Here is a 15,952-nt window from a genome sequence, read left to right as displayed (position 1 = left end):
TAATAATAATAATAATAAAAAAAAAGTTCAAAATCAAAATAATTAATTTTAGTTAAATTATAAAATTTGATTCAAGATTTAGTCTTTACAATAATAATAAAAATAATTTCGTTATTAAATATTACAATATTTATTATTGGAGAAAAATTGCATAAATAATCTATAATAAAAATTATGAGTTTCATAATATAAGTAAAATATAATAACCATAAAACTGTTGTAACGAAATTTCAACTTTCTCAAACCATATAATTAAATCCGTAATTAAGAATGAAGATTTAAATTATAAAATGAATTAAAAATTGAAATTTAATTGTTACTTACATCCTGTCTCTCTCTGTCTCTCACCTTCGACCTTTCTTTCTCTCTCCAACAGCTTGGACGACCACCACCACCACCACCTTCACCACCTTCTCTGCACTACTACCCAACACCACCGCGTCTCCGCCACTTTACCCTCACGCTGCTGCTCAATTTCACCGCAGGATTCTAAGATCCACACGATCAACCTGAGTTTTTTCTTCGTGCCATTCGCCAATTTCTGTTTCGGAAGCAATTTGATTTCAGTTCCTGCTCAAGGTGTGCGGGTTTCTATTCACATCCCTCTTTCTCTCCCCCTTCTGATTGATTCTCTGTTGTCTACTTACTTGCTTTCTGATTTTGGTGTTGCTGTTGATTTTTGGTTCGAGGGGGCTGAAGGAATCGATTCCCTGTCGATTTCTTTAAGAAAGAAATTGGGACTTGGGATTCTGATTGTTGAATGTGATTCAGTGTGGGCGTTGGAATTTAGTGATTGCGGGGTCTGAACTCAGTAGCTGGTTTTAGGAATTTGGGTTGTTTGTGGAGGTTTGAGTAGGATTTGTGATGGATGAATAGTTTGGTTGTAGCGGTGATCTGAATTTTGAGAGGATTTTGGGGTTGCTGGTTCTGTGTGAGTTTTTATTTGGGTTTATGATGATCGAGTGAGAATGGTGAGGTTTCTGGGACTCGCTCGTGGTGACTCTTATGAGTCACCTCGAGAGATCGCCTCCAGGGCCACAACGGCAAGCGAGAATGGCGAAAGTGGTTGGCTTATTCGGTTCTTTGATTCGGCTTTCTTCTGTGAGTGGATTGCTGTTAGCTATCTCTACAAGCACGAGCACTCGGGGGTCCGTGATTATCTCTGTAATAGAATGTATACACTGCCTATATCAGGTTTGGAGAGTTATTTGTTTCAGATATGCTACTTGATGGTGCATAAGCCTAGTCCTTCATTGGATAAATTTGTAATTGATATGTGTTCGAAGTCTCTTAATATAGCTTTGAAGGTGCATTGGCTTTTAGCTGCTGAGCTTGATGACTCGGATGATACTGATGGGATAAGTAGGATTCAGGAGAAGTGTCAGATTGCATCCATCTTGATGGGTGAATGGTCGCCTCTTGTCCGACCTCAAGGAGAATCGATGAGCCCTGGAAGCAAGAACCAGGTTTTGAACAGACTATTATCATCAAAACAGCAGTTATTATCCCTTGTGTCTTCTCCGCCTGACCGAAGGTCCATGTCATTCTCACCTTCATCAGGGAACAATTGGCAAGAAGATGCTGGTCAATTATCGCCTGATGAAAACAATATTTTTAAGAAATTTATCCCAAGCCCAAAAGTTAGAGATGCATTTTCGTTTAGGAAATCGGCAGAAAAAGATGGTGATGAAAATGAAAAGGATGGATTTTTCAAGAGGCTTTTAAGGGACAGTAGAAATGGTGATGACTCAGGTTCTAAGATTCGGGATACTCTTCTCTTCCGGAAGTCATCAGAAAAAGATGACAATGACTCTGAAAAAGAGAGTTTTTTCAAGAGGTTTCTGAGGGACAGTAGAGGAGAAGATGAGGATGCGACTTCAAGCTCAGAGGGCTTTTTCAAGAGATTGTTTCACGATAACAAGAATGACTCTGGGGATAAAATACCTTCCAAGTCTGGGGAGATAGATGAAAAGGACGGATTTTTTCGAAAGATTTTCAAGGATAAGTTTGAAGATAAGCGAGATGGGAATAACAGAAATGAAGATGATACAAACTCTGAAGAAAAATGTTCTAAATCCAGGGAAGATGATGAGAAGGAAGGATTTTTTCGCAAACTTTTTAGGGATAAATTTGAGGACAAAAATGATATAACCGATAAGGTTGAAGATGCCAACGGGAACGGGGAGGAAGATGAGCCTTCTGATTTCTCATTGTTCCGTAGACTGTTTCGTGTGCATCCTGAGGAGGTAAAAAGTATTGAATTAAATGACAATAATAACATAGATAGCCTGCCTGAAAGTAGTCGAGGTACGGAAAATTTTTTTCGCAAGTTGTTTCGAGATCGCGATCGTTCCATTGAAGACTCAGAGCTTTTTGGATTGAAGAAGCACAATGAGGTACGTTTACTATTGGCCTCTAATTCCTTTTCCAGAATGAAAAACTTATGTCCATTTTTCACCTGGGAGTTTCAAAAAGAGTCTCCAAATTGGCAATAGAACAGAAAAAGTAATTGTGGAGGAACTTAGGCTAATAAAACCAAGAGGAATTCAAAAGAAAAAAAATGCTGCCCTAAATTTCCTCAACATTCCCTTAACATAGAGCATTAAAAGGGGACAGAATAATGCAATATTTGAACACCCTACAGTTTAGACTGCTTCAGTTGCTCGACTCTCTGCTACAACTTTTTGGCACCCTTGTCTGAACTATATGCTCATAACTTTCTAGAAGCATCCGGGGTCTCCAAAGCAGCAAAATGAGAAGTCAAGTGTGAAGCCTCCACTTTCAAATAGTACTGCTTCTCAATTCCGAAAAGGAGCTTATCATGAGTCGTTGGAATTCGTTCACTCTTTATGTGAGACCTCATATGGATTAGTGGATGTATTTCCAATTGAAGACCGCAAAAGTGCACTTAGGGAGGTTGTTTATAATTTTCTGCCAGTTAAACTCTTATGTTCTTATATTTTTTCTTGAGTTCCTCACTGAAATAGTTTGTACATTGTTTAAAGTCTCTTGCAGAAATAAATTTAAAAGTAGCTGAGGCTCAAAGTAATGGAGGTATGATATTATTTGTAAGGTATCTATATGATGCTGATTTAGAAGCATTTTGTTTCTTAGTGCAACATGTAGCATATAATGCTAATATATTCAAAATGGTCTGAAGTGTCCATAGAAAATAATGCAATTCTTTTTGGTCTCAATTTGCTATTCAATTTCCAAAATGCAGTTCAAAAGGTTATTAGTTATCCCTGCTTGAGATCTTTCAAAACTATGCATAAATTTATGTCCTAGGTGTGGATCCGTGTCGCAATTTGCAAACATTTGTGCTGTTGTAGTTCTTTCACATACACAGATGAAAATGAGTTTTTATGCAAGTTTGTAATTGTCTATTTGCTTGCTCTAGTTGGTCTTTTCTGTCCTGAAAGTTTGAATTGGTGCTGTATTAGAGATAACAGCACTTTATATGTCTTTCGGGAATAAGAGAAGGGTTCTATGAAGTGGTTTTATTTATTTATTTATTATTGGATATTATGTGGAATATTTAGTTGAGAGAAATTGGAGAAATTTTAGAGAAATTTTAGAGATCTTTGGAGGGTCGAGAGTTCCTGGGGTGGTGTGCTCCATGGTTTGCTTGAAAACCATAAAGTTGTGTGATGAACTTCTATTTCTTAATGAATGTTTGGTTTTCCATTAGAGAAAATTGATGTTGACCCTAGGCTATTTGGCTGGTGAATAAGGAAAATCAAATGTTATTTATTTATTATTTTTTGTAACATAAGAAATGAGAGACTATATTGATCAAAAAGGCTCATTACAAAAAGGGGGATTGAGCTATCCCTTAAAGCCATTGGATTAAGGAAACTCAAAAGTTATTTGGAAAAACGCCACTGGAGCTCTCTTTTGGTTTCTTTGATGGAAAGAAACAGTAGAACATTCTTAAGTTCAATGTAAAGCCTTTTGTTCCTTAGTTCTTTTTTCTTTTTCTTTTTTCGGACGTTCCACAATCCTCAGCTTCATCTTGGATATCAATTGCATATGCTTTTTGTGCTTTCTCTACTTCATAATAATGAGAGAACTTTGAAGCTGCTGTCTAACAAGTAAAAGGAGTTTTCTACAAAAGAAAAGCTAGGAGTTGGTGGTAATTGGGTCTCCTTTCTGTTGCCTCCTCGCTTAGTGTTGAAGAAAGATGTCTTGCTTCCTTTCCTTCATTTTATACGATTTCACATTTTCACTTGCATATGGATGGGTGATTTCTCTACGTGTTCTAGTAGATGTGCAACGCTATGATACTTCAAGGAATTTGTTCTGGAAGTTGCGTTTTTTGATTATTCAGTTACTGTTTGTATTTACAGGGGTTTCCTTTCCTATGGGAAGAGGGATGTATCGTGTTGTCCATATTCCTGAAGATGAAGCTGTGCTTCTCAACTCTAGGGAAAAAGCACCTTACTTAATATGTGTTGAAGTAGTGAAAAGTGAAGTTCCAAAGTAAGTTCCAGCAGGCTTATTTACTTTGATGGCAACTAAGTCATAATTGTCAACCCAGCCATCATATTAATATTGATATTCAAGACTTTGACTGCTTTATCTCTTTAAATTAACATATTTATCAACTTCTTTTAGCAACATAAAGGACGCCTCCAATGCTCAAAAGTTATCTAGAGGAGGGATTCCTTTAGCAAATGGAGATGCACTCCTACCAAAGCCACCTCCTTGGGCTTATCCATTGTGGACAACTCAGGAGGCGTACCGGAATAGTACTGATCGAATGTCCAGTTCTACTGCTCTAGCAATTGATCAAGCAATGTCACATAAGTCAGAGGCAAAAGTGAAATTTGTAAGTTTGAAACTTTCTGTGGAGAAGCAAGTGCAGAATGAGTCAAAGATCACCGAGATAACTGGTTCAGACCCTGATGAAACTGTGTGTAGTCAACAAGGTGCAGTAGATGTTGCTCATGGTTCAGGAGCAGCTCCGAGCAGTGACTTGGAGTGGGTGAGAGTTGTGCTCACTGCCGATCCTGGAACTAGAATGCAAGACATTGAAGTACAAGGAGCACCACGTAGGAGGGAACACCGCCGGGTCCCAAGTACAGTAGCTATAGAAGAAGTAAAGGTGAGGTGTTGCATTTGCAAATAGCATTTACACTTGCGGACACCAATCATCATCATCATCACTATCACCAGTTGCTTAGAGCTTGGTGATAACATCCCAGATGCTAACTTTCTTTAGAATTATTTTACTTGTGTGTATTTTTGTCATCCAACGAATTTCCTCCTCAGTTTTGCATGCGTATGTAGTAGATGGTAGAGGTCCTACCTCGTCCTACCTCTAGGGGCACTTGGTAAACTTTTAAAGCAATCACAAAACCCTTGCTGGAAAACACAGTGGAGGGAGAAAGAAGCCGGAACCATAGACCCTACTCGGAACCATGCACTCTACTTTGCCTAATCCTTTCATTAGTCCTAGTGTATACCACTTTTTTTATATCTTCCTTTTCGTTTCCCTTCGATTGAGCACCTCAAGATGGCTATTGGCAACCTCCCAAGAGTATGAACGAGGCCACGAAAATCCTTATGCTCACAACCATGTTGGATCAAATGTTTTTCACCATCTTAATTTCTAATCTGCAGTTTAAGTAACTGAACATTTTATTTTCTTCTTTTCTTTCTGCATCAATTTCAGTGTGATGGCTCATTTTAAATTTTTGTAGGATGGCATTAGACGACTTTTTCCTTGCATTATTTGTTTGTGATACCCTTAAATTGTTATACCTTCAATCATGGTGCTGCTGCTTTTGGCAGGCTGCAGCAGCAAAAGGGGAGGCACCTCCTGGACTTCCCCTAAAAGGGGCTGGTCAGGATTCAACGGATGCACAGCCAAGGGTGAAGACTGAAAAAATGTTTATGTTTTTCTCTATCATGCAATTTTGGTAGTTCAGAGGTTAAAGATCTCTTTTTAAAATAGGAAAATGGCAGCATACCCGAGGCAAGTGATGCCTTATCTGGAGAACTTTGGTCAGTTAAGAAAGAAAGGATACATAAAGCTTCAAAATTTGGAAAGTTATCTGGTTGGGACTTGCGTTCTGTAAGTTCTGTTTAGGTTTTCTCCATTCTTTTTCTATTCAGCACTTATTTTCTCTATGTCTGTATTTTCTTTGGTGAGAATTTTCTTTGGTCGTATTTAAATCATCGTAATCTTGATACTATTAAAATTGATGCCCGTGGTAGATATAGGCATGGACTTGATAGAATAATTTTCAACATCCCAAGGGCACACGATCTCGAATAGTGGATAGGTACTCTCTAGTAATGGCCACTTCATATCTTTAAAGCATTTATTTGGAGCCGCTAAAGTACCAAGATCTTTCTTTGGAAATAATGCTAATATGAGAGGATACCAAGCATTGTCTCAGATTGAGACAACATTTTTTTTTAACTTCGGGCTATAGTGTTTCATCTGTAAGGCAAGGTATTGCACAACTTCTGAGACAAATGAGAACACCTTTAGAAGCTCTCAGATGAGCAGAATCAAAATGATCGAACCAAGGAAGATGCTTATCCTCGAATATCCTGATATTCCTTTCTATCCATATTTCTTATAGAAGAGCTTTAATTGCCTTTATCCATAGAAAATGTGGCTTAGAGACCAATGAAACCCCTCAATGAGGCTAATGAAACCTACAAAGAAGGTGCTGAATATTATTCCTTCGAATTGAAAATGAATACCCATTAAACTTTGAAAATAGAGAGAAGCTTGAACCAACACTTCAATGAGTAAATGCAACCAAAAAATAAGTTAGATAAACAATCCCCATTCTCACGGCAAAGGGGGCAAACCGAAGCCATATGAACAAAAAAAAAGGGGAAGCTTCCTTTGTAGGGCTTCTGAAGTATTTAGGCTGCCATTTATTAAAATCCATAGAAGAACGATGATTCTCTTTGGTCTTTTTGATTTCCAAATAGCCCGAAATATATCTTGATGCAATGGTGAAGAAATAATGTAAAATAACTATCGTAGTGTGAATGCAACCGATTTGGAAATTTTTAGCATAATTTGCTACATAATGCACTTTTTTTTTTACATATATTGTCGTACATCATGAGTATTAACTATCATTATCGACTTCTTTCAACTTGATGACATTTAAATATGTAACTAAGCACAGCAATGCTGTGATGGTTCTCTATTTTTCTGTAACTTCATTTAGTGTATGGATTGTCAGGTTAGCCGTTGTTTATTTTCTCTTTTCCTCTTCGTAGGTCATTGTGAAGAGTGGAGATGATTGCAGACAGGAGCATCTTGCTGTCCAACTTATCTCACACTTTTATGGTATGACCAGTTTTCAGGGTTTCATGTTCATTATTCAATCTCTTGGCTAAAGGGCCAAGGGGATGAGACATTCCTATTGCTGAACTTTGATGTAGAAAGAAGATCAATGCAGGGAATTGATAGGATAAGTATTTTAATTTAGTCACTTAAGTTTTAGATCGATAGTTCATTTTAGTTTTATTAATTTGTTAATTGCTTGATTTTATTTCCTTTGTTTTGTGAAGTTATAAAAATCTTAAGAAGGGGAAGTATTGGGCAACTTAATATGATACCAATGAATTAAAATGGATAGGGAGTTGCTCCATCTTTTTTTAATATTTAATTTCTTTTTACTCCTCCCATTGAATCAATCTATCTTCCAGGTATAAATGAAAAGCCTAGAAAAGAATGACCTAGACAAAGGAACCATCCGGAAGAGGGAAAAAAACAAAAGAAAATAATAAAACATAAGCCCAAGAGACTGCCTTAATTGTTAAGAATCGGAAAAAGAGGATAATTTACAAAGCACTGAGTAAAGAACATCTAGAGAGATGCATTGAAATGTGCCCCATTGTAAACCTTCATTTCAGACCTCCTAGAATTTCTTAGCTCCCCTAAAAATTGTACTATCTTTATCGAGCATAGGTGGTACAAAATAGGAAAGAACGCTACTTGCCAAAGAATGTAAAGTCTGAAACCTATTACCAAAAGGGCATTATCAAGCTCCTTCTCCATCATGTCCTAAAAGTGTGGAAGAAGCCAATTCCTCTACTCACAAGTCTCAGCCAAAAGAAAATTAATAGTTATACATCAAATTTCTTGAGCATTATTGTGTATTGACTTGTTTTTTTTACATCTTTGTTATTCACATCGCTTGTGACGCCAGATATATTTCAAGAAGCTGGTCTTCCTCTCTGGTTACGACCCTATGAAGTCTTAGTTACGTCTTCTTACACAGCTCTTATTGAAACAATTCCAGATACGGTAATCTTATACTCTGTTTTTAATTTTATTAATAATGGAAAATAAATGAAAACCAATGCAGATCACCACTATTTCTCTTCAGGCTTCACTTCATTCTATCAAAAGTAGATATCCTGGCATCACTAGTTTGCGCGACTTCTTTGTTGCTAAATATGAAGAAAACTCTCCAAGTTTTAAACTTGCCCAGGTACTTTTCTCCTCTTTTTTTTTTTTTTATTTATTTATTTATTTATATATATATCTATATTTAATTTAATTGCAGTTTCTTGATATTGTACATTAAATATTCCCTGGAAAGCTGTCTTTTCTAAANGAATACCCATTAAACTTTGAAAATAGAGAGAAGCTTGAACCAACACTTCAATGAGTAAATGCAACCAAAAAATAAGTTAGATAAACAATCCCCATTCTCACGGCAAAGGGGGCAAACCGAAGCCATATGAACAAAAAAAAAGGGGAAGCTTCCTTTGTAGGGCTTCTGAAGTATTTAGGCTGCCATTTATTAAAATCCATAGAAGAACGATGATTCTCTTTGGTCTTTTTGATTTCCAAATAGCCCGAAATATATCTTGATGCAATGGTGAAGAAATAATGTAAAATAACTATCGTAGTGTGAATGCAACCGATTTGGAAATTTTTAGCATAATTTGCTACATAATGCACTTTTTTTTTTACATATATTGTCGTACATCATGAGTATTAACTATCATTATCGACTTCTTTCAACTTGATGACATTTAAATATGTAACTAAGCACAGCAATGCTGTGATGGTTCTCTATTTTTCTGTAACTTCATTTAGTGTATGGATTGTCAGGTTAGCCGTTGTTTATTTTCTCTTTTCCTCTTCGTAGGTCATTGTGAAGAGTGGAGATGATTGCAGACAGGAGCATCTTGCTGTCCAACTTATCTCACACTTTTATGGTATGACCAGTTTTCAGGGTTTCATGTTCATTATTCAATCTCTTGGCTAAAGGGCCAAGGGGATGAGACATTCCTATTGCTGAACTTTGATGTAGAAAGAAGATCAATGCAGGGAATTGATAGGATAAGTATTTTAATTTAGTCACTTAAGTTTTAGATCGATAGTTCATTTTAGTTTTATTAATTTGTTAATTGCTTGATTTTATTTCCTTTGTTTTGTGAAGTTATAAAAATCTTAAGAAGGGGAAGTATTGGGCAACTTAATATGATACCAATGAATTAAAATGGATAGGGAGTTGCTCCATCTTTTTTTAATATTTAATTTCTTTTTACTCCTCCCATTGAATCAATCTATCTTCCAGGTATAAATGAAAAGCCTAGAAAAGAATGACCTAGACAAAGGAACCATCCGGAAGAGGGAAAAAAACAAAAGAAAATAATAAAACATAAGCCCAAGAGACTGCCTTAATTGTTAAGAATCGGAAAAAGAGGATAATTTACAAAGCACTGAGTAAAGAACATCTAGAGAGATGCATTGAAATGTGCCCCATTGTAAACCTTCATTTCAGACCTCCTAGAATTTCTTAGCTCCCCTAAAAATTGTACTATCTTTATCGAGCATAGGTGGTACAAAATAGGAAAGAACGCTACTTGCCAAAGAATGTAAAGTCTGAAACCTATTACCAAAAGGGCATTATCAAGCTCCTTCTCCATCATGTCCTAAAAGTGTGGAAGAAGCCAATTCCTCTACTCACAAGTCTCAGCCAAAAGAAAATTAATAGTTATACATCAAATTTCTTGAGCATTATTGTGTATTGACTTGTTTTTTTTACATCTTTGTTATTCACATCGCTTGTGACGCCAGATATATTTCAAGAAGCTGGTCTTCCTCTCTGGTTACGACCCTATGAAGTCTTAGTTACGTCTTCTTACACAGCTCTTATTGAAACAATTCCAGATACGGTAATCTTATACTCTGTTTTTAATTTTATTAATAATGGAAAATAAATGAAAACCAATGCAGATCACCACTATTTCTCTTCAGGCTTCACTTCATTCTATCAAAAGTAGATATCCTGGCATCACTAGTTTGCGCGACTTCTTTGTTGCTAAATATGAAGAAAACTCTCCAAGTTTTAAACTTGCCCAGGTACTTTTCTCCTCTTTTTTTTTTTTTTATTTATTTATTTATTTATATATATATCTATATTTAATTTAATTGCAGTTTCTTGATATTGTACATTAAATATTCCCTGGAAAGCTGTCTTTTCTAAACTTCTAGGTTTCCCCTTCTTTCCAATTGTTTGAAATTTTAAATTCTCTGGAGTATAGAGGATCATTTCTGGGGCTATCTCTTCTAGACTTCTAGTTTTCCTTCTTCTTAATTAAGTTTTCCTTCGTTAANGTAGGTCATTGTGAAGAGTGGAGATGATTGCAGACAGGAGCATCTTGCTGTCCAACTTATCTCACACTTTTATGGTATGACCAGTTTTCAGGGTTTCATGTTCATTATTCAATCTCTTGGCTAAAGGGCCAAGGGGATGAGACATTCCTATTGCTGAACTTTGATGTAGAAAGAAGATCAATGCAGGGAATTGATAGGATAAGTATTTTAATTTAGTCACTTAAGTTTTAGATCGATAGTTCATTTTAGTTTTATTAATTTGTTAATTGCTTGATTTTATTTCCTTNAAACTTGCCCACTATCATTGTTGTTTCTACTATTTTTGCTAGTGAAAGCATTCCCTCTTTTTTGACGTTTTCCCATTTACTGCTAAAACTGTTAACGAATATCTGATATAATACTGCCACCAGCGCAGGGGGATGTTTTCTTGTTGCATTTTATCCAAACTCTGTTAGCCAACGTTTTTCGAAGTTCAAAATAATGTATAAATATTTGATTGATAATGACTCAGCGTATCTGATATTCCCTTCTTATTTTACACTGCTGTTGTGATTATACCATTCTCCTTTGAAATCTGAACAGAGAAATTTTGTGGAAAGTATGGCTGGATATTCCCTCGTCTGCTACCTTCTGCAGGTATGTTACGTTTTAACATATTGTAAGATTTTCTAAATTTACAGATTCAGTATTTTCCTGAACCACCCCAAACATTTGAAAAGAATTAGTGCTTGTTAAAAAGGGAACGACTCAAATATTGTTTGTCTTTCCATATATTATAATTTCAATTGTTTCATTATTAGCTAGAGACTTGATTAGCTTTCATGCTTCTATGACTTTTAATTGTTGGTTGTATCAACTGACAAGAACGACTGCATTGAGGGATGAGGGAGAAATAAATAGAGTTGCAGATGAAATTATTTTTAAGCACGTGATTTATTCTGTCCTCTTCTATTGTTTTCCCACTGTTTTCTCTGCAGATAACAAACAAGAACTATGTGCATGTTTGTGCTTGCATTTCATTTTCAAAAGCTTTGAGAGAGTTTATTGATTTAGATTTTCCAAAAATCAAAGAAATAAGGTCTTTTTTTTGAGTGGGGGTAGGGATAGGAAACAATTTCATTGATGATATGAAATTTTACAGGGAAAAAAAGAAAAGAAAAAGAAAGAGGGATAAAAGCCCCATCCAATGATGTTAAAAAACTTTTCCAATTGGATCTAAGAGTTTTCAAACTATAATTGCAAAAGGGTGAAACATTATTACTGCATTTATTGTAGTAATTAAACATTTGTTGATATTATCTTCTGCATTGTTTGTTTAGCTACAGAACCTCCTTTTTTTTTTTTTTTTGGCTCTTAAAACTAGATCATTTGCCTCCTAACTGTTGTTAAGAATTTCATGCTAGAAAATTAAGTTTGTGCATTAAGTTGATACAGATGCCTTCTTCGAGTATATTTGTTAACAATGCCTTATAGCACCTCATTTTATTGATTGAAGGAGCTGTTGCCAATTCATCCATCTGAAAGGAGATATCATTTTAGTTCCTACCACATACAATAACTTTTTTTCTATTCCTCGAAAAGTTTGTCATTTCTGTCCTTTGCATGTTGAAGATTGCTTCTTATTTATTTATATCTTTTCTGAAGTATATTTTCTTTCAGTTTGGTTTCCATCAGGTCATTGTTTGTTCCTAGAATCCTGCTTNTTTTTTTTTTTTTTTTTTTTTTTTTTTTGTGGACTTTTACTACTGGGCATCTTGGCAATATTCTTCTTGTCATTGTAAACAACTAGGGTTATAGCTCTCCCATGTTATATTCTTGAGTATTTGGTTGTGTTAACCCAACATGTTCTCTTTGCTTTCGAGCTTTTGCTAGCCTTTTCATATTAAGAAAAAAAAATTTGCCCACTTCCACATAATGTTGTTCCCAATCAATGACCTTATTTCTGTTTCGCATAAAAAAAAAAAATTAATAAATTTTTGTTGAGTCTTCTGATTCATTTTTCCTACTGGTTCCTAGGTGAAAGATCGACACAATGGAAATTTGTTATTGGATGAGGAGGGTCATATAATACATATTGACTTCGGTTTCATGCTCTCTAACTCACCTGGCGGAGTAAATTTTGAGAGTGCTCCTTTCAAATTAACTCGGGAGCTTCTAGAGGTGTGTTCAGTATTATATGAGACATACTTGGCTGACAACCTATATCGCGTCTTTCTATTTTTCTTCTTTTTGATGATTTGACATCTTATGATTATTCCCATTTTTGTTTGTTAATTGTCAAATAATTGGAATACTGTTGCTAGGTCATGGATTCGGATGCTGAAGGAGTTCCAAGCGAGTTTTTTGATTATTTTAAAGTAATCATAGACCTTCCTTTTCTCTCTTGACGTTGATACTCGTCATATCTTCCCATCATGCATAAGATGGGCTAATTTTATTGCTGCTTCTGCCTTGAAATCAGGTTTTATGCATTCAAGGATTTCTTACATGCCGTAAGCATGCTGAACGTGTTATTCTTCTGGTTGAGATGTTGCAGGTAGAGTTTTTTTTTTTTTTTTTTTTTTTCTTATGCCCAATATTAATCCCTACACTGAACTGAAGCTTCAGCTAAATACTTATTTCTTGTTAAGTCATTGAATTGTAAAATCTGATGTGTTCTTCTATGCTGTGGAGGAAGTCCAGATGATCAGAATTCTATTCTTCTTGTGGTCACATTAGATAATATTTTAAAATTTTCTTTTCTTATCTTCATTTTGATTAGTTTTTTTTTCTTGTTTCATATTTATTGAAATAGAAGAGGTATGCACTTGAGATCCATTCTTTTGCTTCTTGTAGTCTCTTTTTTATTAAAAAAAAACATCAATGCATTAGATAACTATAATTTTATGTTCCCTCTTCTCTGATGAGGCATGGTTACTGGAGCTGTTTTTTAAGTACCCATTTGAATAACCCTTTGGTGTTTGAAAATTAAGTTTGTTTTCTCATCACTGAACTTGGTCTTTCTTAAGTAAACATTTGATACCCTAATTCCAAAAACAAAAATAGGATTTTGAGAACTAATTTTTTATTTTTAAGACTTGGTTTGATTTTTGAGACTATATGTAAAAAGTAGACAAAAAAATTCATGGATGGGATAGGATTTGTCGGCTTGATTTCAAAAAACCAAAAGCCAATAGTTATCAAGCACACCTAAGTTATTACTTTTTAGGTTTTCTTGTAAATTTTTTTAAAAGGTACTTGAGAATATCTTTATTTTGTGTTTTCTAATCAGATTCTGGAAGCTTGGTCTTTATATGGTTGAGTATGAGTTTGTCAGTATTTACTATCATGGTCGATGCAAATCTGAAGACCATATGGTTGACTGCCCTTTATTTCTTTAAGAATTTGGACCAAGAAATAAGAAACCGGGATTAGAATATTATCAAACAATAGGCCCTCAAATGAAGCTGATGACTCTGAAGAATTGATAGTTTTTTTTTTCTCTTGACAAGAAAATGGAACGTTTCATTGAATAAATGGAACGTTTCATTGAATAAATGGTAAGAGATTAATGCTCTAGAGATACAAATCCCACAATGGAGTAAAAAAAAAAGAACAAAATGGAAAACTGAACTAATATAAACGCCCCAAAAATGAACGAATGCTTTGAACCAGTGAAGCACAAGGGTGCTAGTTCTTATCCATATAAGAAAATCAAGATGGGATCTTATGACCACCATTTAAAATCTTCAAGTAATGGGGCAGAGCATATTGATATGCCCCCATAGATAATGATTCATTATTCTAACAGACAATGTCGACAATAGGGTAGGAGTATAAGAATGTTTACTTTCTTGATTCTTTGTTAACACTTTTTTTTTTTTTTTTTTTTTTTTTTTTTTTTTTTTTTTTTTTTTTTTTTTTTTTTTTTNATCGTGACACTTCTTTGTTTACACATTTGATTTCTCCATATTGGAATCAGGACTCTGGATTTCCATGCTTTAAAGGTGGCCCACGAACAATTCAGAACCTTAGAAAACGATTTCACCTCAGTTTGACTGAAGAGGTCCTATTTTATTTCATTTTCATGCTTGTACTGGATGTTGCATTGATAGGTTGGTAACTGAAATTTTCTCTCTCGCAGCAATGTGTCTCTTTAGTGCTTTCACTTATCAGCAGCAGCTTAGATGCATGGCGAACCCGGCAGTATGATTATTATCAGAAAGTCTTGAATGGAATATTATGAGGTTAGATTTCCACGGTGGTTCTGGTTTCTTTGTTTTACCATCTGAGACTGCCAACCTAGTGAACCATTTTGATTGAGATTGCATCTCTAACCAACTAGCTGTTTGAGGCTAGTTTGTATCTGTTGGGGTAGCATAGCTTCAAAGTTTCCCTGAATGTCGAAGTACATTCCTTGCTATTGCTGCATGGCCCGTTTTTTCTGCACGAGCGGTGTGAATCGGTGATTTTATAAGCCGATAGAAAGTACTGCTGGCTGATCAACGGCTGGAGCAGTATTCATTTCAATTTTCTCATTTGATTTAGTGGATAACTTGGCTGCTTGCCGGGATGGCAGATTCAGCCTTCCCCTCCCATACCAAAAAGCATACCCTGTATATAATAATTCCAGTTTCTATGGAGAAGACAGACCCAACTTGCCGTTGCTGCCTGTACCGCCTGGGCTTAACGATATCGTGATTGCAACTACACATCGGGGTACCTAATGTGAAGCAACTAGGCATTAGTGTCAGCACATCTTGGTGAATGAACGACAATCTCTCGTATTATATAAAGGTTTATTTTATCTAGTGTACACTTTTGAGATGTTTTGATCGTGTGCTTTCCAACTCGTCTGATCCTCTCTACATTTGTTGTACTAAAAAAGGTTTGATGGAAACAATTTGTTCTGTGCATCAGTATCTGTTTCTTGTGCAAATTGATTCCAGTTTCTCACGCTGGAAAATTCTCTAATATGATGAGTTTCAGTGGCCTTGATCTCTGCTGTTATTTATATTTATAAATTTGCTAGAAATGATCATAGAAAATGTGAAATATTTGACAGGATTCGTGTTCGTTGATATTCTATTGTTAGCGATCTATGCAAGCGGATTATCAGCTTAAATTCTTAAATTTCGACTGTCCCATCAGCTTTGATCAGAGGCAAAATATGAACTTTCGTAGAAGGCAAAGACTTAAGGTGGAGAATAACTTTTACACTTCACTTATTTATTATGCAGGTTTTTCATGTTACTAAATGCTTTCTGATCCTTGCTTTAGCTCCTCCATGATTATAAATCCTTTAGTTTGGTGTACTTCACTTTGTTAGCACGCTCAGCCATAGCCTTGAATTGCTAG

General features: G+C 35.4%; 1 protein-coding gene across 1 annotated transcript; it reads left to right on the top strand.

The window, feature by feature from the left end:
- The first annotated feature begins 335 nt into the window (after window positions 1–335).
- On the top strand, window positions 336–15,592 carry LOC111781328 (phosphatidylinositol 4-kinase beta 1-like). The gene is made up of 16 exons (XM_023661859.1): window positions 336–2,396; window positions 2,725–2,916; window positions 3,006–3,054; window positions 4,350–4,482; window positions 4,618–5,107; window positions 5,797–5,877; window positions 5,960–6,079; window positions 7,255–7,324; window positions 8,190–8,287; window positions 8,370–8,474; window positions 11,198–11,251; window positions 12,632–12,775; window positions 12,919–12,972; window positions 13,077–13,151; window positions 14,577–14,660; window positions 14,739–15,592. Exons 1-16 carry the CDS (start codon window positions 969–971, stop codon window positions 14,838–14,840), a joined length of 3,279 nt encoding a protein of 1,092 aa, XP_023517627.1. The 5' UTR covers window positions 336–968; the 3' UTR covers window positions 14,841–15,592.
- Window positions 15,593–15,952: the final 360 nt, after the last annotated feature.

The sequence above is a fragment of the Cucurbita pepo genome, chromosome LG19 (genome assembly GCF_002806865.2).
Source record: "Cucurbita pepo subsp. pepo cultivar mu-cu-16 chromosome LG19, ASM280686v2, whole genome shotgun sequence".
In the NCBI taxonomy this organism is placed as follows: Eukaryota; Viridiplantae; Streptophyta; class Magnoliopsida; order Cucurbitales; family Cucurbitaceae; genus Cucurbita; species Cucurbita pepo.
Note: the sequence above shows the minus strand (reverse complement) of the source record. Positions and strands in the feature narration are given on the sequence as shown.

Bases quoted from the DNA above. Each gene is read 5' to 3' on its own strand.
- LOC111781328 (XM_023661859.1), top strand. From the start codon at position 969: ATGGTGAGGTTTCTGGGACTCGCTCGTGGTGACTCTTATGAGTCACCT. The intron at 2,917-3,005 runs GTTGTTTATAAT...CATTGTTTAAAG, and splicing joins GCAAAAGTGCACTTAGGGAG to TCTCTTGCAGAAATAAATTT. The intron at 4,483-4,617 runs GTAAGTTCCAGC...AACTTCTTTTAG, and splicing joins GTGAAAAGTGAAGTTCCAAA to CAACATAAAGGACGCCTCCA.